General features: G+C 52.6%; 7 protein-coding genes across 7 annotated transcripts; 4 read left to right on the top strand and 3 right to left on the bottom strand.

Annotated features, from left to right (window-relative positions):
* Nucleotides 1-52: 52 nt before the first annotated feature.
* Nucleotides 53-1,399, bottom strand: pup1 (proteasome core particle subunit beta 2). The gene is made up of 3 exons (XM_025574726.1): nt 1,128-1,399; nt 1,001-1,048; nt 53-872 (listed from the first exon to the last, which is right to left on the bottom strand). The coding sequence occupies exons 1-3, from the start codon at nt 1,251-1,253 to the stop codon at nt 228-230; spliced, it is 819 nt and encodes a 272-aa protein (XP_025432536.1). The 5' UTR covers nt 1,254-1,399; the 3' UTR covers nt 53-227.
* A 159-nt stretch (nt 1,400-1,558) lies between these two features.
* Nucleotides 1,559-6,740, top strand: BP01DRAFT_422521 (FG-nucleoporin NUP159). Its single transcript, XM_025579576.1, has 3 exons — nt 1,559-1,978; nt 2,045-2,726; nt 2,786-6,740. Exons 1-3 carry the CDS (start codon nt 1,892-1,894, stop codon nt 6,511-6,513), a joined length of 4,497 nt encoding a protein of 1,498 aa, XP_025432535.1. The 5' UTR covers nt 1,559-1,891; the 3' UTR covers nt 6,514-6,740.
* A 158-nt stretch (nt 6,741-6,898) lies between these two features.
* Nucleotides 6,899-8,209, top strand: BP01DRAFT_422520 (uncharacterized protein). Its single transcript, XM_025579575.1, has 2 exons — nt 6,899-7,197; nt 7,430-8,209. The coding sequence occupies exons 1-2, from the start codon at nt 7,005-7,007 to the stop codon at nt 7,975-7,977; spliced, it is 741 nt and encodes a 246-aa protein (XP_025432534.1). The 5' UTR covers nt 6,899-7,004; the 3' UTR covers nt 7,978-8,209.
* A 6-nt stretch (nt 8,210-8,215) lies between these two features.
* BP01DRAFT_17269 (telomere maintenance protein PBP2) lies at nt 8,216-10,224 on the bottom strand. Its single transcript, XM_025570783.1, has 3 exons — nt 9,517-10,224; nt 8,564-9,449; nt 8,216-8,500 (listed from the first exon to the last, which is right to left on the bottom strand). Exons 1-3 carry the CDS (start codon nt 10,018-10,020, stop codon nt 8,478-8,480), a joined length of 1,413 nt encoding a protein of 470 aa, XP_025432533.1. The 5' UTR covers nt 10,021-10,224; the 3' UTR covers nt 8,216-8,477.
* An 869-nt stretch (nt 10,225-11,093) lies between these two features.
* BP01DRAFT_293539 (uncharacterized protein) lies at nt 11,094-12,189 on the top strand (the record flags this gene model as incomplete). The annotated part of the gene is made up of 2 exons (XM_025571738.1): nt 11,094-11,279; nt 11,338-12,189. The coding sequence occupies 2 exons, from the start codon at nt 11,094-11,096 to the stop codon at nt 12,187-12,189; spliced, it is 1,038 nt and encodes a 345-aa protein (XP_025432532.1).
* BP01DRAFT_338013 (RecQ family helicase MusN) lies at nt 12,179-17,253 on the bottom strand. The gene is made up of 4 exons (XM_025573310.1): nt 16,755-17,253; nt 13,115-16,695; nt 12,971-13,049; nt 12,179-12,921 (listed from the first exon to the last, which is right to left on the bottom strand). The coding sequence occupies exons 1-4, from the start codon at nt 17,182-17,184 to the stop codon at nt 12,413-12,415; spliced, it is 4,599 nt and encodes a 1,532-aa protein (XP_025432531.1). The 5' UTR covers nt 17,185-17,253; the 3' UTR covers nt 12,179-12,412.
* Nucleotides 17,254-17,436: 183 nt separating this feature from the next.
* BP01DRAFT_316586 (putative Kelch repeats protein) lies at nt 17,437-20,068 on the top strand. The gene is made up of 3 exons (XM_025572592.1): nt 17,437-18,244; nt 18,300-18,445; nt 18,494-20,068. The coding sequence occupies exons 1-3, from the start codon at nt 17,800-17,802 to the stop codon at nt 19,922-19,924; spliced, it is 2,022 nt and encodes a 673-aa protein (XP_025432530.1). The 5' UTR covers nt 17,437-17,799; the 3' UTR covers nt 19,925-20,068.
* Nucleotides 20,069-20,817: the final 749 nt, after the last annotated feature.

The following is a 20,817-nucleotide window of genomic DNA, read 5'->3' as shown; positions in this document are numbered from 1 at the left end:
TTTGGCTACGGTCTTTGCAGGCTTTCTTCCTCCTCACATAGCATAAACTAGACAGTATTCAATGGCTCGCAGACAGCCTAAGTTCCGTTTGATCCATAATACGATTTATTCGTGCGTGATTCGGGTTGAAGAAGCGCAGACATGATTTCTTTGCCGCAAAGATATGGGAATTACATAGCGCTTTGACTCCACACCAGCTTGACCATATATGCCTGCATTCCAAGGCTTTAGATATCCACCTCCATCAAGTTGGGGTCGCCAGAAGCCTCCTCCACGGAGACATACTTGCGCATGTCCTCCTTGCTGATGATCTTCTGGTTCAGGTAGGCGGTGGTGCCGCGGGGGAAGCGGTAGTTGCGCTCCTTCTGGCCGCGCTCGTTGGGCTTGATGTAGTTGCGCAGCAGCTCGGTGGGCTTGTCCTTCTGGATGACGCAGACGTCGACGTTGCTACCGGAGCCAAGATCGTTGAAGATACCGGCCTTGATAGCCTCGGCGCACAGGGCGACCGCCTCGTCGCGGTTCAGCTGCGGCTTCCACATCGACTCGAAGACCGACATGGCCGCCAACGAACCCGAACCCATGGTCACGTACGGCAGCTTGTCCGTCGACCCGTGCGCGTGCACCGTGAAGAGTCCCACGCCCGTCGGGTCCACGCCCGCCACCACCAGGTACGCTCCAATGTGGCCCTGGTACCGGAACAGGTGCTGCTTCAACATCGTCATGCAGGTGATCACCCGCGGCGGCCGGCCCGTCGACAACGAGTGCAGCTCCACGTTCGAGCTGATCAGTGCGGTCGTGAATTCCGTATCCGCGGCCGTGCCGGCGCCCGCACACCAGATCTTCGGGGCGATGTAATGTAGTTTCTCGCAGTTCTATTGGGTGTGGAAGAGACGAGCCGAGGTCCCAATCGTTAGCTCTCGTCCAGCTTCTCGTTCGTTCTCAGAATAAAGGATAAAAGGTGGCTGAGCTTCGGGTTGAGGTTGGGGGGTTGCCGTTTTACCTTGTCCGCTACTATGGGTCCGCTGGTAGCTCTGGTATCGGCCGCAATCTGGAGATCATGACCACCGACACTTTAGCCTTCGAGCTCAACTCGCACCATCACGAAAAGTCTCCAAGGGGGGACGGACCACTACTCCATTGTCATATATACATCCCACAATCGTAGTACCTGTGCTGGTGGCCTTGGGGAGAGGCACTCCCTTGGCGTGCAGAGCCGCGTTACGGTTGTAGTTGGAGAAATCGAAGCCGGCCATGGTGACGGCGTCGAGTTAAATGTGTCGGGAATTTGGGTTGAAGGCACGAAGACCGAAGCTTTTGGGAAGAGATGGTCGGGACAAAATCGAAACAAGATAAGGGGATGTAGGAGAGTAGAGGTGAGGTGCTTAAGCTTCAGTTTGGCAGTAACTGATTGATGGGAACGGAGGGAGCTGGCAAGTGACGAAGCTCCGGCCGCCTGATCTTGTTCGCCTCAGGCAGAAAGGCGGTGTGGCGCGCTCTGTTGGAAACGCTTGCAATGCCGCCGCTGTTTTTGTCTCCGAGAGATTGAAGAGGGAGATTCGTTCCAGTACCTTCAAACTGTCTTCTTTCTGTCGCTCACGCGGTGCTTTTCTTAACCTCGCCCGTGTTGCTTCTACCTTGACTTCATCGCGTGTCTGGGATTCAGAGGTTTGACTTACCGGATTGTGTTGCCTTTCTTATACCTCGTCTTCCAGTGAAGGGAGGTAACTACCATTTTCGCGCGCACCTGGAAGCTCTTACAAACGGAGTCCTTCACTCCAGCGCCGCTCCTTTCCAGCTTTCCCTCAGAGTCCACGTTCTCCTCATGCACCCAAGAGACTTCCATTAGGCGATCACCCGCGTTTCCCTTTCGAGCGAATACGACAGATATAGGATGGCCTTCAACTTTGGATCATCGAACCCCGCCGGGGGTAATGGTAACTTCGAGCTGGGACCTGAATTGCCAGAGGGTCCGGCGGAGGTACGTCTCACTGCAATTGCTCCCGATATCTTAGAGTCAGTCGCTAATTCGGCAATCACGGTGTAGGAAGTCGGCTTCAAGGGCGTCGACGGTGACTCCAACATCCGGATCTTATCTACTCCATGGCCCCAAGACGCTCTTCCAGCTCCGACAGCTTCGCTATTAGCCGTTGCGCCCACCAAAGGCATACTTGTTGCGGCCGGACCCGACTCCCTGTCTGTTGCCTCTACCGAGTCAATCAGAGCCGCTATCTCCGCGCCTACCGAGGGCAAGGTCAAAACGAAGCCGTTCCAGCCGCAAGCGACGATTTCCCTTCCTGCACGACCCACACATATCACCTTTGCATCGAATGATACCGCTCTTCTGCTGGCTACGGAGAATGGCGCACAGCTGTCAGTATTCGAAACCGCGAGCCTGACGTCGGGAAATGCGCAGCCCGCGCTGTCAATCCCCACCAACGGTACGACCTTCCGTACCATCGCGGCCAATCCCGCGCAGGAACTCTCGTCGCTTGTTGCGCTTGTGACAACGGGCGGCGATCTGTTGGTAGCGGATCTGAAAGCGGGTAATTTGGTCTCTGGTCCAAATGGACAGGTGCTGAAGAGCGGAGTCAGTTCGGTTTGCTGGAGTAACAAGGGTAAACAGCTTGTAGCTGGTCTCGCAGATGGCACGGGCTTTCAAATGACTCCGGATGGTACGCAGAAGGATTTGATTCCGCGCCCCTCAGATCTCGAGGGTGACTGTCACGGTATGCTTTTCTTCCTGTGATGCGGTCGACCCTCAATTAGCTAATCAGTCGTCTTGCAGTTTCCTCTATTGCCTGGCTGGAGAACGATATTTTCCTCACGATTTACACTCCAAATACGCTAGAAGATGACATGGGCGGGAACCCCCCTTCGTCATACTATATCATCACTCGACGAAAACAGGCGCCTTTCTTGATTCAAAGATTGCCTGAATTGTGCAGTCCCTGGGGGTACAAGCGCACTCCAGCCTTTCAGTTCATTGCACGCTTACGCGACTACAAGCCGCACTTGAAGGATGTTCTCATTCTGTCTTCAACGGCATGCGCCGATATTGGCCTGATCACCAGGGCAGACCAACCTTTGGTGAAGAGTGACACAGTCAACACCGCTGGAGTCTTTGTTACGACTGAGGTCTCAGATGATTCCAAAAGAGCCAGTGTTCCCTTGAGCGACTCCGGCGACGAAACTTCAGTTATTGGTCTAGGGCTAGATCTATCTAGCAAGGAGAATGTCATTACTCCCATCCCGGGTGCGGACATTGAAGAGAGCTCTACCCCGCTGCCGAATTTCTTGTTGCTCAACCACGAGGGTATTCTCTGCTCTTGGTGGTTCCTGTATTCAGACGCCATTCGACAGAAGGTCCTCTACCAGGGTATGGCGGATCAGATGCAGGCGCAAGCGCAACAAACGCCCCAAGCACCCCAAGCTCAGCCTTCATCTTTTGGTCAATCGGGCTTTGGTGGTGCGTCGGGTTTCGGATCATCCGCATTTGGTAGCCCTGCTGCTCCATCTTTTGGAAGCCCATCTGCTCAAGCCGCCCCTCAAAAGCCCGCTTTTGGTGCGTCATCGTTTGGGTCCCCGTCACAGCAAGGTCCCGCGTTTGGCCAATCTGGCTTCGCAGCGCTGGGAGGAGGGTCTTCGGGCTTTGGTCAGCCATCCACGCCTGGAAAAGGGCTTAGCTCTCTCTCCTTTGCACAGTCAGGCACTGGTTCCGGAGGCGGCTTCGGAGCCTTTGCACCCAAAACTGGCGGCGGATTCGGCGCTTTTGCGTCAACAAACCAGTCAAGCACATCGCTGTTTGCGCAAGCGGCATCTAGCGAAAGTCCCCTTACCAAAGCATCCAATGCTTCGCCCTTCGGTGGACAGTCTAGCATGGCAAGCGCCTTTGGCGCTCCGAAGACGAGCGGGTCGACGGGTTCATTCGGGCTCGGTTCCAGTCCTTTCGTGGTTGGATCTACCTTCAAGTCTGATGGCAGTGCTGCCAATGATCTGCCGAAGCCTGACAAGCCTTCTGGAATGTTCTCCTTTAGTGAGTCCATGGATGACATGATGTCTTCGAGCACCAAGACCAGCCCACCCAATGAGGAGATGGATGACATGGAGGATGAGAGCGCTACTCCGCAACAGAAACCCGGGGAGAAGGGAACAACTTCGTCGCTCTTTGGCCAAACTTCGACAGCAACGTCTGCGCCTAAAGGGTTGTTTGGGGCACCTTCGGAGCCTACGACATCTGCTCCTAAAGGGTTGTTCGGTGCACCCTCGCAGCCTACGACATCAGCAGCACCTAAAGGGTTGTTTGGTGCACCATCGGCACCAGCTTCGTCTGCCTCTAAATCCATGTTTGGTTCACCCTCAACGACCACAACCTCCACACCTAGATCACCCTTTACTTCTCAGCCAATCTCGAACCCCTTTGGTCAACAGGCTAGCAAGCCCGGCTTCTCATTATTCGGAAGCACAACTCCTGCCAAGTCGCCGTTGGCATTCTCTACATCCGCAGACAGTACTACCCCTTCGAAGGAACAGTCAGAGGACGACGCCCGCACTCCTAGCGCTACACCGCAGGGCGCCCCGCTACCCCCGGATCCGATCAGCAAGGCCTCATATGGACCCGGCGACACATCTGCCTCATCGAATGTGTCCAAAAGTTCAGTCGACGATGCTCCTCTACCACCCGACTTCACCACAAGCAAACTCACTACTAAGGAAGCTGCAGCAGAGGCACCTCTGCCGCCAGACTTCACTAAAATCGGAAAGAAGGCCGACGATGAAAATGAAGGAGTGGGACCTGAAGAGGCTCCATTGCCTCCGGATTTCAGCATTCCCAAACCACGTCAAGAATCGGAAGATGTCGCTCCAGTGCCGGACGAGTCTGATGGAGAAGACTATGAAGGCGAAGACGACGGGTCCGAGGAAGGTGCGAGCGACGAGGAAGAAGAATCCGATTTTGCTGATAGCGGGGAGGACATTACAAATGACATCAGTCCATCCGAGTCGAATGAGCCTAGCCCAAAGGCGCTTCCTAAAGGCTCTTTCAAGCCAGGCGCACAGGTCACAGGTGGTCTCTTCTCGCCGGCTTCCAAGCCCCCATCAGCTCCCCAACCACAGCCTTCGCGGTCTTTGTTTGGCGCTATGAGCAATCCGAAGTTCCCTGCACTTCAAAACCGAGAGCTTCCGCGATCGCCTAGTCCGGTACGAGGAGCTGCACCAAATCGCCTCTTCAATGCGGATGGGAAGAAGGGCGTCAGCGCCCCTCAGAGTCCGGGTAGCGCTCTCACTGCAAGGAAAGCGTCCCTGACCGAACATCAGAGACGCGAGAGCCAGCTCAAGCCCAAACCCGCTCGGAAGGAATTATCGCAACAGGAACTTCGTGCAAGACAGTTAGAAGAAGAGGCACAGGTTCTTTCCGATGACGATGAGGACGAAAGACTTCGTGCGGACCTTGCGCTGCCTCTGGAACCTGTTCCTACCCTTGATCCTTTCTTGCCCCATCATGATTATGCTGGTGAAACTAGTAAACCCGGTATTCCTGGCCAAATTGAACGACTCTACCGCGACATCAACTCGATGGTGGATACCCTAGGCATCAACGTCCGTTCCTTGTCCTCCTTCCTTCTCTACCAGAAGCAGTCGAAAGACCCGCACTGGGTCGATACGCTGCAGCAAGACAATGCTACCGACATACTCGATAAGGAGCTGGTTCTGTGCGAAATCGAGAAGTTCGACGATGCAGTCGCAATGCTTGCTGCTTCTTTGGAACAGCAGCGCGTTCAGGGCGTGGAAGAGAAGCTGGAGAAATGCCGCGAGCTTTTGAGCAAGGATATCATCACTCTTCGTGGTCAGTGTGCCAGCATCCGCAAGACCCTGGATGCCCACACGGACACGACCGCCATACATTTCGCACCTCTTTCGGCCGAACACGCGAACTTGCAGCAAGACCTGCGGTCGGCATCCACTGAGGTCCAGGCAAAGCTGGCCGATTTGGAGTCTGCCGTGACTCTCCTTCGTGCCAAGATCGCCGATGTGCCCCCTCTGGGTGGCTCTCGCCAAACGACGAGACGTCCTACCGTCGAGGCCGTCACCACTACAATTCATAAGATGATGGAGATGGCTGAAAGCAAGCGCAGCGACATTGACGTCCTGGAGGCTCAGTTGAAGAGACTGGGCGTTGATACGACCGCACCTGCGGCCAGCCGCGAAGGTTCTCCATTTACGACACCGAAGAAGAACGCCGGAAGGCTCCCCGCCACGCCGGGGTCGCGTGGCTCCATTGACGGGCCATATCACACTCCCGACTCGGCTAACCGAGCGCTCGCCTTCCGCTCCAGCATCAACGGATCGGCCAGGGCCAGCCGGCTCCGGAATGTGGAGGGCGTCCAGGATCTGGTCAGCTCAGAGGAAACAGCACAATACAAGGCCAAGGTGCAACGCAAACAGCGCATTGTTGAGAGCCTGAGGAGCGCGATCGAGGCGAAGAAGAATCGGGTCCGAACGCTGAATGATTTGTAAAACTAGTTGATATTGTTGATTGTGTTTTGGGACTGACACATGTTTCCTGACGGCTACTGCTACGAAAGTCATGTCGAGAAAACAGCAGCGGGTCTTTTCTGGCGCGGTATTGTTGTACTTTTGTTCTACAACAGGCAATCTTGAATGTTGAGTAGCGCTCCTTCTGTAAATATAGGGTTCAGTGCTTAGTCGTCATAGATTGAATGAGTATTGCGTCCCATTCGATTAATGTTCGCCGTACATCTAGAATGGTCTGATAACACTGGATGGAGTCAGGGGGGAGTTGAAGTGCTCAGACGCCGGGACTGACATCATCCCGATCCAGTGACATCAACAGGTACTTACTTTAAACTATGCCAGTATTAATTCCTCTGATTTGTCTCCCCTTTACTTTGCTACCGGCCATCCCCGATTGTTTACACTTACTTATATTGCACCGTGACCTTAACTGAATCTTCTCTTCTAAGAATCCAACACATCCCCCGTAGAAAATGGCAGAACAAAGCGTCACCGAACTCATCTACTTCCACGTCAAAGACACCGTCAAACCCGAAGACCCCGCCCACAGCGACGAGGGCGCCGCCCTCCTCCAAGTCTTCGCAAACACCAAACACCAAAGCGGGTATAAGGGGTCAGCCTGGGGTCGCGCCATCGAGGATGAGAATCTAATTGTTTGGGCGATTGGTGAGTTTTCATTTCCTGGAGGAGCAACTTCCTTGCCCTTTTCCCTTACCTACCAGCAAACAGGAAACAGCAAGACAGGCAGCTTTCCCCCCCCGCCCCCCGCTCCCGAACAACTACTACCTACCTTAGTAGTTACAGTTTCCCTTCCCTTCTGTCTTCACTCATTCCCCCCCCCCTCATCCATGATAGGGACCTAACCTAACCTAACCTACTAACTCAACTGCAAAACCAGACTGGAAAGACGCCCACACCGGCGCAAACCCCCACACGACCCTCTCCCCCTTCCTTCACGAAGACGCCCAGGAAATCACCATAGTCTTCGCAACCCTCACCTCCACCACCACCACCACCACCACCGACGACGACAAAGCGGAGAAGACGCCAACAACAACAACAGCAACACTAACCCAAAATCCCGTAACGGAGCTCTGGACACCCGCGTTTCCGACCTCCCTCGCGCCGGGGGAGGTCAACGAGGTGCACGCCAGTCTGATCGGGTTACGGAAGGCAGTCACCGAGCAGTTGCCGGCGGGCCAGCGGGCGGTGTCGTTCGCGATGGGCCAGGTGGAGAGGCCGGGGACGACAACGCACGAGCAGAGCGAGACGGGGGAGGCGTTTGTGGTGGTGATTGCGGCAGGGTGGGAGAGTGTTGAGGTGCACTTGAAGGGGAAGGAGACGGAGGCGTTCCAGGAGGCGATTGGGAAGGTCCGGGGACATTTGCTGGCGCCGGTGCGGGGGTTGGGGGGGTTGAAGCATGTTGAGTTTAAGGGGGTGGAGTAGCGTTGTTTCTCTTCACGTTCATTTTCATGTATTGTCGGCGGGTGAGGGTGTAGGTAGGGTAGTATGTGTAGGTAGTATGGGGAGTAGTATGGATGGAGGTAATGTGGAAATGATGGGTATAATGGATGGGGTCAAGACCTCAAGTCTGATGGGGGGTCCTTGATTACCATGAATGTACTCCGTAGGAAGAGAAAGTTGATAGAATGGTTGAATGAAATTTGAGCGACTCCCCATTTTTGTTTGTGTGCCTTCCACCATTCAGCGCAACATAAATACAATACAGCAAGTCCACTGACTAGTAGAAAAGGACGAACCCGAAACGAAACGGCAAAATGAAACCCCATTAATTGAATAGCTGACTAGAATAGGCCGACGGCACGATTGAGATTGTCGAGCCCAGAAGAGTATAAAAGAGAAGGCCCAAAGTGCGGGATGTAGTCTCTCACTAAAACCTCGAACAAGAAGGAGAGAAGAAAAGAAAAACTATTCTCAGACCCCTTCTAGATACGGTGCTTTTCGCTCTCTGTATTTTTTTTCAAAAATACGTTAGCAGCTGAGACATCAGACGGGAAACGGAAAGACTAACCAAGTCGGGAGTACAGCATATACAATGCCATCTGGTTACATTCCTGGGTACCAGTGATGGTAACCAGACGCTCGTTGCTGTTCTCTTGTGGCTCGTTGATCTTGATCACACTGCCACTCAGATGGCGTATCTCGTTGATCTTGGCTCCGCCCTTTCCAATGATCGCGCCCACCATGTCATTGGGGATATAGATCTGTTGAGTCAGTGGCTGGCCGGGCATGACACCGCCAACAGGGGCAGCCGGAGCAGGGCCACCTCCGGCACGGGGCTGAGCAGCCTGCGGGCCGCCGTACGGCGCAGGCTGCTGCGGGCCGGCTCCGGAGTACGGGGTGTGGGGGGTTGCGCCGTAGGGCATGTTGGATTGGGCGACAGGATTGGGTGCGGCCTGACCGTGGAGGTAGGGGACACCGTAGCTGCCGGCCGCGCCCCGGTTGGGGTGAGGGTGATGACGCTTGAACGTATCCGGGTGGCCATATTGGCCGCCAGCAGGCTGAGGCACGTAGGGGACAACCTGCATCCCTCCAGGCACGGCACCAGCGGGTCCACCACTGCGAGTAGCGTAAGCAGAGGCTGCCGGTCCGCCGAAGCGTTCGGTCAGCTGCTCGACCAAAGTCACGGCAACATAATAGGTAGCGATGTGCACGGCGTCCGCAACGCCAAGGATTACAAGAGACCGCTCAGTCGACAAGGGAAGGCAAGCATCCGAGGCGTTAAGGCGGGCACCGGAAGCCTCCTGGATCTCGCGGATACGGCTACCACCCTTGCCAATGATCGAGCCAATGAGGATATGGGGGATTAGCAAACGCAAGGGGTACGTTTTGGATTGGGCTGTAGAAGGGGCATCAAGGGGCTCGTTGTTCAGGGTACGGATGATCAAACCGAATGCCTGGGTTCCAGTTAGCAAATCTAAATCGAGGCTGCAGGAGTCAAATCTCGCGGAGCGGTCCACGAACCTTAGCAGCAGCATCCTGGGGGCCGCTGACAGTCAAGATACGCTCCACTGCGCCACGGGAGTAATCGCTGACAGTGCACTTGGCTCCGGACAAACGACGGATCTGGGATACATTCTCACCACCCTTACCGATAACGGTCGCAGCCTCCTGGCTGGAGATTACAGCACGGATGTGAATCCAGCTAGACTCGTCCTGAGGGCGCTGCTCAGACTGAGCGGCCGCCGACTCTCCATGAGAGGCAGTAGACTGGATGGGCTGCGTCTCGGAAGAGGTTCCCTTGGCAGGAGCATCAGGGACCACAGTGTCTCCTTGACCATCAGCGCTGGCACTGGCGGTCCCCGAAGCATCCGTCTTCACCTCGGTATACGCCTCCGACTCCTCGCCCTTTACTACTTTATCCAAAGCCGGACGCTTAGCCTCAGGCTGGTCATTGGGACCCGACGGCGAGGAAGGGTCTTCCAAAGGACGCTTGGTCGATTGCAATGCGGACGGAGAGGCAGACATGATTTCTGTATGCCAAGGGTTCGCAGTTCTTGCTTCACTTACACAGGAAGTCGAAGTGTCAAGGGTAGCTCTCTTTTTGTTTTGTTTTTTCTCTGTCTTCTGCTTTAAGTGATCGACTATGTACACCAGGAGTTCCCAATAAAACTTGCTGGTGCTGGCGATCGGGTGAAGAGGGAATCTGGTGCTTGGGATGACTAAGATGACTGGTGTAATCGTGTGCTCAGAGCGGGAGAAGTGAGGTTGGAAAGGAGAGGTCGACGGAGGAAAGTGTGGAAGGATGCTGACTTGTCACGGGCCTTGGTTTCAAGCAAAAAGCGCTTCACCAGAGCGAGATAGTGGCAAAGGTAGGTGAGGGAAGGAAAAGCAACCAATCGAATCGGGCACGATGGAACGGAGTAAGAAGTGTTGATGCTGGACGAAGACGGAGTGTGTTCAGGGTCCGGGCGAGTTCAGATGCTGGAAAGTGGACAACGGGTGGGGAGGGAAAGGGAAGAAATGAAAGCAAGATTGAAGCCTGAAACAATTCCCAAAGTCCCAAATTCTCCTTGTTCTTCCTGCCACAAGACGCGACTTGTTCAAAGGCGTAGGCTGTATGTACGTACAGCACGTCGGTCACCCAATCACCTGTGGGGGAAAGGATCGAGCAGCGGAGGGTGGAAGGGGGAGGACGTGCAAATTTTTGCGCACTTGAGAAGCAGCCAGTCGAGCCTGCCAGCTGTGAATAGAGACACGGATGTCAAAGGGAGGTGTTAAAGGGGAAGTCGATAGGCGAAGGGAACAGGGGAATCGATATCGCGGTGAAGAGATGAGGTTGCGAGAGTTGGTGAGGCGAGCTGTTGGCACGAGACACGCTAGTCCGCTTTTGGGCAAGCCGCCCATCTTCTGCAATCACGTGTTATGCCAATGAGGACTACGGCGATGCTATTGTATATCAACCCGGTGTGACATGTCCTAATTCTTCATATAGAGGCGCCAAACTGAGTAGCTGGTAACAGTCATCAAGCACCATATACTCTGAGGACATATTAGTGGAGCATTTCAAATCCACACAATCTACAACGTCTAGATTCATCATGGACATCCCACAGGAAAGAGTCAATAAAATCCAACACTTTGCAGAAAAGCGCCAACAAGCAGAAGAGCGTCAAGCCCAACAGCCACTGAGCGCAGCCAACATCAAACTATACAACGCGCGCTTAGATGAAACTCTGAAGGAGCTCCAAGAACGAGTCAAGCGCCAAGAAGACGAGTTGCGCAAGGTATGTATCCATAATCCACACGCAACCCACTAGAAATAGCAGCTAACGCGCGGACCAGCTACGCGAAATCAACTCAATCGACCTTTCAAATATCGGTAACAGCACCTGGGCTCGTGTTAGTCAGGTGCGCAGGGCCAAAAAAGCCTATGACTCTCTGCTCAAATCTGACACGGAGTTCCCGCCAGTGGGCTCCCCGTTGCCGTCTTTGCTTGCCGTCGAGGAGACAGCCCGTCTGGTCAGGGAGACGAAGGTCGCCGCCTCGATAACGGGCAAGAATCTTTCCAGCACGCGCCAGCGAGTGAAAGAAGAGGAAACGAGCTTGCGTGATGCGCAAGCGATCAGAGACGGCCTACAGCGACGCATTCAGACTGTAGCAAGTCAAAACGCGACAAGGGAGAAGAAGGCAAACTCCCAATTAGCACGGGAGCTTGTTGAACAGAGGCGGCACAAGAATAGCGAGTACGACAAAGCGACAGAGGAGACAAAGACCAAATTGTACGATTTCGTTGATCGGTCGCTGGCATCAATGCTTGCAGCAGAATCCCTTGGCGGGCCAACTGTGGGCGACGTGCCAAACGTTTCCGATGCTACCTTAGAATTAGGCTATACTAGTCACGGCAAGCCTAAAAAGCCAAGAGTACAGACGGAAACAAATGACTCAGATTCCAACCAACGACGGATCGATGAGATTCTGCCTCGACAAAATGAGCAAGGAAGGCCTGCCAACCGCAGAGAGGCGGCGGCTCTCGAGATGCGCAACCTCCTTGATGCTTTGCTGGAAGCAAGTCCTTCATACGTGGAAGTCCGAGAATCCGCAGCCTCCAGATTTCTAGTACGGGCCAAGGTGGCACAGTTCCACCCACGCGATGCCAGAAGATTGAGATTGATTGACTTTGGTCGCACATTATGATATCCTCCTTTGTTCATTCCCAATGGCAGCATCCCTGCAAGCTCTATATAGCTCTATAACAGTGACGAACCATTTGCGCCTATTAGACTATCCTTGCCATGTTCATGAGACCTCAAACACAACGCCTATACATGCACAATCGCAATAAAACCACAATTGCAACGCTGATATATCATAAATTTGTCATTAATCGCTATATCTCAGACGCACGCACAGAGAGATCTCAGACTGGCATCATTCCAATCCGACTCGTTGCTTGCTTAGGCTTGGAAGGCTTTCGAGCAGCAGAGGGATGGTTATCAGCACGGTCACTGGCTTTCCTCCGAACCCCTGCCTTTTTGGGTTTGGCTGTGGCTCCGGTGTTATAGCGGCGTGGACGTTTGCTTGTTTGACCTTTTCGCGGTTTGCTTCTGTTAGCCCCTTCGCCACCCTTTTGAGAGTTTTGCTGTGTTGAGAAGAATCTACTGGAAACAGCACTTTCATCCATGTCGAAGTTAGAGGCGTTTTCCGCGAAGAAGCCACCGTCGCTGAACTCATCCTCATCCTCACTGCTGTTGAGGTAGATAACATTGTGATGATTCGGGTCAGGGACCACGCCATCCGCGTCATCGCGCTCTTTCTTCAACTCTTCATAGCGACGCTGCGTATCCCTGACAAGTTTCAGCAGCTGAGAGCCGTAGCGAATGACCTTGTCAGGATCAATGCCTGGGATTGCAGCAAGTTCCGCAAGGTCTGGGCAATAGTTAGCTCAGACCATATCCATCAATCGAGGTTATTCTACCTTTGGGAAAGACGATGACCATCTCTCGCAAGATAGTATCAGTGAACGGTTGGTTGCGTAGACCTTTCTGAAGGACCAACTATTTACTTCGTTAGTGGCTGCCATCATCTCTTCTTCACTCTTGAAACGTGCAAGGAGTCTTACATCTTGACAGTAATTCTTCGCATAAACCATGAAATCCTCTGCAACCGCCTTATGAAGAGGGTCAAGCTGATCGAATCGGCGATCTTGCGTGATGGGCGGGCCAGGAGGTCGTTTCTTATCTGGACGCGATTTGCCAGCAACCCGAACTTTCTCGAACCCATCACTATCGCTACCATCGTCAGTGGTGTCATCACCAGCCCCCTGGTATCGAAACCGCGCGAGTCGGCGCTGATTTGCGGCTTGAACCGGTGAGGAGACGTTCGTGGACTGTGGAACATTCTCCTTGGCCCCATCGGTCCGAAAAACTCGCGTAGAGCGGGGGCCCCTCCCACTCGGCGAGACACGAATGTCAAGCTTAAGTTTAGTTCGGCCGCTTTCGTAGTCACTTGCACGCGGTCCAAGCTTGAGATATTGGATCACAAATTTGCTTCCGTTGACCACATTGTCCTCTCTCAAGGCTCCTTCTCTGAGCAGCGTGTAGAACAATCGTTCAACTTCTCCCACCGCTACACCTTTACCGTCCGCATAACCCGGGGCGGTGCGGTGTTGAGGCGACCTAAATTTCTTCACAGATCCCCGAAACATGTTCTCGCAATATGACATAGTGACCTTGTCGTCCAAGTCTTGAAAGTAGCGGACAAGTTTGATTACCGAGGATGCGTGGTGTGAAAAGTCATGGAGCTCAGTGACAGAGTCGGATTTGCAATTGTCACAGGAAGCATTGCAGTCTTGCCGACGGAACTTCTCGTTGAAGTAACCAAGAATTTGCACTCGGCGGCAGTCGGTCTGATTCTCGCAGTACTGTACAACCATGCGGAGCATTAGGCGTTGCCTATCCTTTTGTTCCTTGCTTCCATCGCTCCCGTCGATCATACGGAAAAGAGTTGTCGTGTCTTTATAGGTGTAGAACAAGTAGCAACCAGATCGCTTGCCATCTCGACCGGCGCGTCCTGTTTCCTGATAGTAGCCTTCCAAGCTCTTCGGAATGCTGTGGTGAATCACGAAACGTACATCGGGTTTATCAATACCCATTCCGAAAGCGATGGTTGCGACAATGACGTGAGTTCTCCCAGCTTGCCAGGCTTGCTGGACTTCCGCGCGATCTTCTGAACTCATGCCCGCGTGATAATGTGCAGCTTTGATTTTGAAGTCTTGGCGAAGTTTGCTGGCGACAGTCTCACACGTCTTGCGCGAGAGACAGTAGACAATCCCTGACTTATGACGGTATGAATTGTTTATGATATCAGCGACGCTGGCCAGGAGTTCGCCCCCCTTTTGCTTTTTGCGCACCTCATAGGACAAGTTCGGTCGGTTGAAGCTCTGGATCAATACTTCACAACCATCCATCTTCAGATTATGAATGACGTCAAGTTTGACATTCTCGGTCGCTGTCGCTGTCAACGCCATCATTGGGACACCAGGTAGGCGATCCCTGAGTTCGCCAAGCTCTTTATAATCCGGACGGAAGTCATGCCCCCATTGACTGACACAGTGAGCTTCGTCAATGACGATACGCGCAAGCCTACGATTGCTGCTGAGCCTTTCTAGGCTGCGAATAATGGCTTGACTTTTGTTAATCATCTCTGGGGTAATGTAGAGCAACTCAATCTCTTTCTCGGGCATATAGTCAGAAAGAATGCTAAGGATCCGCTGACGCTCGTCCTTCTTGGTCTCACCATTCAGGACGTATGCTTTTATGTTGAGCTTGTTGAGGTGGGATACTTGGTCTTGCATAAGACTTAGCAGTGGCGATATCACGATGGTGACTCCTCTTGTCTTTCCGCTAGAAACCACAGAGGGCAATTGATAACACAAGGACTTGCCGCCTCCTGTGGGCATAAGTACGAACACATCTTTTCCGCTAAGCGTTGCGTCTATTGCCTCGAGTTGGTTGAGACGGAATCCCTGGAGTCCGAAGCGGTCCCTCAATGCGGCCTTCACATCTTTGGTCCATGGATGCTGTGTCCACAAGGTGTTTTGGCTTTGTTGCTTTTGTGTCGTAGGCAGACGTGGAGCATTGCCAGAAGTTTCAGCGAAGACTTTGCGGTTCTGGAGCTCGAAGCGGTCCGCCGAGTTTGAAGAGCGATCCTCAAAGTAGTCCGCAGCTTCTAGCATGTCTTCATCGTCCAGATCAAATTCATCCATTATCTCCGGAGCAACAGTTGGAGATCCCATCGTTCTGGTGAATGCGTCTTCGTCGGTCAACATGGTCGTATCGTCGTAGTCAAAAATTCTGCGACTTGAAGTAGCGTTAGGGTTACTGAAAGAGAGGTCTGATACGCGCGTAGTGATTTCAGATCGCGCATAGATTTGGTCTGACGTTGGTCGTGACGTAGGCTTGGGGAGGCGATCTTGAATTGATTTCGTGCTACTTTGTCGGGCGTGGGTAGAAGAATCGACGTGAGGTACAGGCAAGAATGCATCTGATTGTATGAGGCCACTTTTAGAACTGCCATGGTGTGGTTGGTCCAGGTAAGATAGAACGTCGGTGCGCTGAAGTGCGCTTCGCATGTTTTCTCCAATCTCCTCTAATTGTGCAGTTAATTGCCGGCTTTCTGTGAGTTCAGGCATCGTTTGCGGATCGCCCCCTTGAGAAATGACCTGCATCAGGGTCTTTTTGAGTATTTGTCTCTTGGTATCGCACGAGAAATAGGCGGCCCTGTTCTGTTTCAACATCTCAATGGCCCCGATCTTCTCAGTGAGAGATTTGTTCTCAACAATTAGCTCTGGTGCCGGCTCTCCCTTCATTGCTCGCTCATACACAATCTCAGAGTTCCTCGTAAGTGTATCTTTGAACGTCGCAATCAATCCTTCGATTGAAGCTGCAGATAAAGACAAGAATCTTGCTACATCCTTGTCAAGAGTGACGGATTGGGATGAATCCACAGTTGCAGATACGTGAGACGGCTGCTGCGAGCTGGACGAAGTTCGTGATACTGAAGGGACGGCCTCTGACAGCCCAGATATGGATGGAGAATGCATTGACTTGGAAGTCATACTTCTAGGCGCATCATTATCCAGGGCGTCGACCTCTGGCAATATTGGGTATAGAGACTTATCAGTGTCCAGCCCCAGGCCATTTTTGGGTTCCCAGTCTTCGAAACAGTTGTCGTCGGCTTCTTCTTCAGAATCGGCAACTATTTGGCTCGGGACCCGAGAAGGTATAGGCTCTGGAGCATCCGCATCAGTTTGGAGCAATCGCCTCCGCGAAGACGGGGGCGGAGCAGGCTGAGGATGATCCGCAGTTCGAGCAAGTTTCAACGGCGAGCGCGCTTTAGGGGTGGATTTTTTCGGCGACAGAAGATCAGACATATAATCATCACTTTTCCTCTTCTTTCCACGCTTCTCTGGCGAGCCTTTTCGAGTCGCAGCTTCGGCTGTCCATAATTGTTGAGATTCCCCGAACTCATCTGTGGTACTTGACGAAAAGGCGGTTGGGTCGAGATCCCCAGTCAAGTCAATCGTGTCTACGTTGAAATCGGAAAACGGCGACTGAAGTTCAAACTTCTCTTTCGTGTGGAAGGGCGTCACGGACGTCTTCTTGGGACTGCGGACAGAGGATGGAGGAACACTCTGCGACACTATTGATTTGTGAGTAGCCCATCATAGTGGTAAATCCTGTTCGATGTCAAATGCATACCTTTTATTGCCTTGCTCGCGGTGTCAGGCTCTTTAACCGGCGTCTCTGAAGCGAGGCGATTTTTTGACGCCTTGAGGGCCTTGCTAGGAGTATCCTTCGAGAGGCAAAGCATCCGCGGTTTGCGCCCAGACCCCGGAGTAAGTACCAGGCGTGCCATCTCTTCCTCATCGGAGTCTATACCCACCTCATCGCTGTGACTAGTTTTGAGTTCCGCACTGCGAACAGGTTGCAAGTCATCAATCGCTATGGGGTCCTCTATTTGGGCTGTTGACGTGGGTAGTGTCGTGACTGGGGGACTTGGAAGAGCCGCGCTGCGGTCACTAGTGGTAATGTTTTGATACTCGTGCTCGGGCGAAACCAGAGCAGGGTAGAGTGCAGGACCTTTCTGCAACAGCCATTTGAGATGAGCTGTCAAGTTATTTTTAGTCATAGGGTCGTACTCTTGCGCGCATGGCTTTTCTCAGTGAAATCAAACATAACAATGGCGATGGAGGGGTCTGGCCGCCAAGAACAAAAACCCATTGATTGTATGGATGGATCGGGATTCAATGTCACGGGCAATAATTAGACGCGTCTCCGCGCGCTGTCACGTGGGCGGTGAAGAACCCAGTCAGCGCAGCTGTATCCTAGCAGTAAGCATCCGTAATCTCAATACAATAAATGATCAAATTTGTCGGAGATCTGATTAGCAAAGCTGTCTCTTCTCAGAGAGATCTATGCTTCAATGCTTCAGTACTCCATCGCCACATTTGTAAAGCTTCATTTCTTGTCAGGGCTATGATCCCGCCAGAGTCCTGGCGTTGGATACAATGACGTATTTCCAGGCCTGGTAACGACATTACCTCTTTCGGTAACATTAGATCTTTTTTTTCTCGTGGGCCCGAGAGAACCCCGCGCTATAGAAAGAAATATCGGCTCCATACCACTAGCGATAAGACCAGACGGTTTGAAATCGGTGGCTTTTTGTCAGTCGTCTTGGGAGAATAAGACCCAACATAACTTACCTGCAACCACAGTTTAGCCCAATTTCATTGGTACTATCATCATGGGAAAGAAGAACAAGAAGTCTGCCGAGCACAAGGAGCGGGTAGCGGCGAAACAATCCAAGAAAGCTGACAAGAAAGAAAAGCGAGGCAAGAACAAGGGGAAGGATGCAGACAGTGACGCTGAGGATGCCGATTTGGATGCTATCCTCGCTCAGTATGCAGAGGAGCAGGCCAGATTCCTCAAGGTTACCGAGGTCGTTAGTGGACCTCCTACTCCACGCTCGTCGGCTACCGTATTGGCGTCGCCTTCAAACCAGAACGAAATTCTAGTCTTTGGCGGAGAGTTCTTTGATGGCAATCTCGCCACCTTCTTCAATAATCTTTTCGTCTATAACATCAACCGAGGGGAGTGGAAAGAGGTCAACAGTCCCAATAGTCCACTACCCCGGAGTGGACACGCGTGGTGCCGTGGCGGCAATACTGGAGGCGTCTACTTGTTCGGAGGTAGGTGACCTTCGCTGTTGGCTTCTGAACTCAATGGGCTGACTTTTGTCTCTAGGAGAGTTCTCTTCTCCCAAACAGGGAACATTTTATCATTACAATGATTTCTGGCACCTTGATGCCTCGACCAGGGAGTGGACCCGTCTGGAAACGAAGGGCAAGGGACCTCCGGCCAGAAGCGGTCACCGAATGACTTACTACAAGGTCAGTGACTCTTTGATAAGGTGGTGGTAGGGGCTCACATACAGCCAGAACTACATTATTTTGTTCGGAGGATTCCAGGATACCTCGCAGCAGACCAAATACCTCCAGGACCTGTGGATCTACGATTGCTCCAAATATACCTGGTTCAGTCCCAATCTCTCAGCAGTTTCGCAGAAACCTGATCCGCGTTCTTCTTTCTCTTTCTTGCCTCACGACACAGGCGCCGTTCTCTATGGAGGCTATTCCCGCGTCAAAGTCACTGCCGGCATCAACGGGAAGCCAGTGAAGAACGGCCCTCAACGCATGACGATGAAGCCTATGGTTCACCAAGATACTTGGTTTCTCCGTATTGCACCTCCTCCTGCTGACGCTCCAGCGAACACTCTTCCCACAGTACGCTGGGAGCGCAGGAAGAAGCCCGCTAATTCGCCAAACCCACCGCGTGCCGGTGCCACCATGGCGTACCACAAGGGACGAGGTATCATGTTTGGTGGTGTGCATGATGTCGAGCTCAGCGAGGAAGGAATTGATAGCGAGTTCTTTGACACTATGTTTGCCTGGAATACCGATCGCAACCGCTTCTTCCCGCTGACCTTGAGACGGCCTAGGACACAAGGCAAGAAACAGACGGCGAATCAGTTCAAGTCTCGTGACCGCAGCAAGGCTACCGAAGAGGAACTTTTGCAGAACCTCAAGGCTCTAGAGGCCAAGGGAGGCATCCGTGAGTTGAACGATGAGGAGGAGCTGCAAGCGGTACCCAAGCCCGATGAGGAGCCTGCTCAGCCCGAGAAACCTTCGGTGGTGCGATTCGAAATGCCCCATCAACGATTCAATGCACAGCTGGCGGTGCAAGACGACACTCTTTTCATCTTTGGTGGAACCTTTGAGAAGGGAGATCGGGAATTCACGTTCAACGACATGTACTCCATTGATCTTGTCAAGCTCGATGGGGTGAAGGAGATTTACTACAACGAGCCTGAGAACTGGCATCTGCTCAACGAAGCGGATAGCGATGACGAAATGGATGAAGATGAAGATGACGAGCTCGACGAGGAAGAGGAAGGAGATGAAGATGCGATGTCCCTCGACACCGCCTCTCCCGCGCCGACCGAAGTCACTGTCCCATCGGTGACCAAGGAATTGGAACAGCTAGAGGTAGAAGAGCAGGAGGGCGAACCATCAATTCAGGACAGCAGACCCCTTCCTCGTCCCTTCGAGAGCTTGCGTGAATTCTTCAGTCGCACATCCGAGGAATGGCAGAAGATCCTGATAGATACCTTGAAAGAGAGAGGCGCGGGTCTGGACAAAAACATCAAAGAACTTCGGAAAGACGCGTTCAGTATGGCAGAGGAGAAATGGTGGGATAGCAGAGAAGAAATTATGGCTCTGGAAGATGAGCAGGAGGAGGCAGGCATCGGTGAGGTAGTCAGCATTGCTGATAGAGCGGACACTGCCGGAGGCGCTGGAAGACGGCGGTGATGTTGTATAGGAAGCTCGGTCAGCACAACAATATGTAAGGGAATACAACAATATGTGATCATGTTTGGTGTTCTCGGGCCTCGTCTGCAGAGTAAATAATTATCAAAGGAACTGCAGAGGTACGAGGAAGAACCTTCACACCAGAGACAAATTGAAGAGCTTCATGATGTTGCTATATCCATGGGTGATTGGTGCATTCACAGGCGCACTTCTCTTGGTATATTCACTGGTTCCACTCCCACCCCCTGCAAAATTCCCACCTGGCCATTAATGACGCCGAATCGCACATATACTTGTATTACTTGGTGTGGATGTACATGTGTGGCCACCAGACCGGACCACTTTCTACCTGCCATGGTGTGCTCATTGCGACCATCTTACCCGCAAATTGTCCAACAAGGCCTGGCTGATCTCTCGCGGCTGGTGTTAGGGCCATTGATTTCGGGCTCTCTTTTAGACGTTGGGGTTCTATAATCAACATGTGTTTAATGGTGAATCGACTGCAGTTGCACCGCTCACAATAGTTTAGTTGCACTAAATCTTGGAATAGCTGCCATATGCTTGTTCATATCATGCAGATGGCTTTATGTCTTCAACGCACGGCCTCCACCATTGAAGGGGAAAGCAATCGCTGCTTGTATGTAGTTGTTCAATGTGTGTCATTTCAAGAAGATAAACGAGATTCCCATAGCCTCACCTAGCGCCAAGGTGGATCTCTGCTAGTAGCAGACTGACTGCAGATGCAGTTAGAATTAACAATCATGGTGATATGAATTGGAGTAGAGCATCAACAACATAAGTAATGACGAGCAGGAGATGAGGTGCAGAAAGAGGGCGGTAAAGGACACAGCAGGCTACGGCAGCTTCAAGGTTATATATAGCGGGTAGAGCGG

Source organism: Aspergillus saccharolyticus, assembly GCF_003184585.1.
Source record: "Aspergillus saccharolyticus JOP 1030-1 unplaced genomic scaffold BP01scaffold_10, whole genome shotgun sequence".
NCBI classification, from domain to species: domain Eukaryota; kingdom Fungi; phylum Ascomycota; class Eurotiomycetes; order Eurotiales; family Aspergillaceae; genus Aspergillus; species Aspergillus saccharolyticus.
The sequence above is the reverse complement of the archived record's forward strand: the minus strand, read 5'-3'. Positions and strand labels throughout refer to the sequence as shown.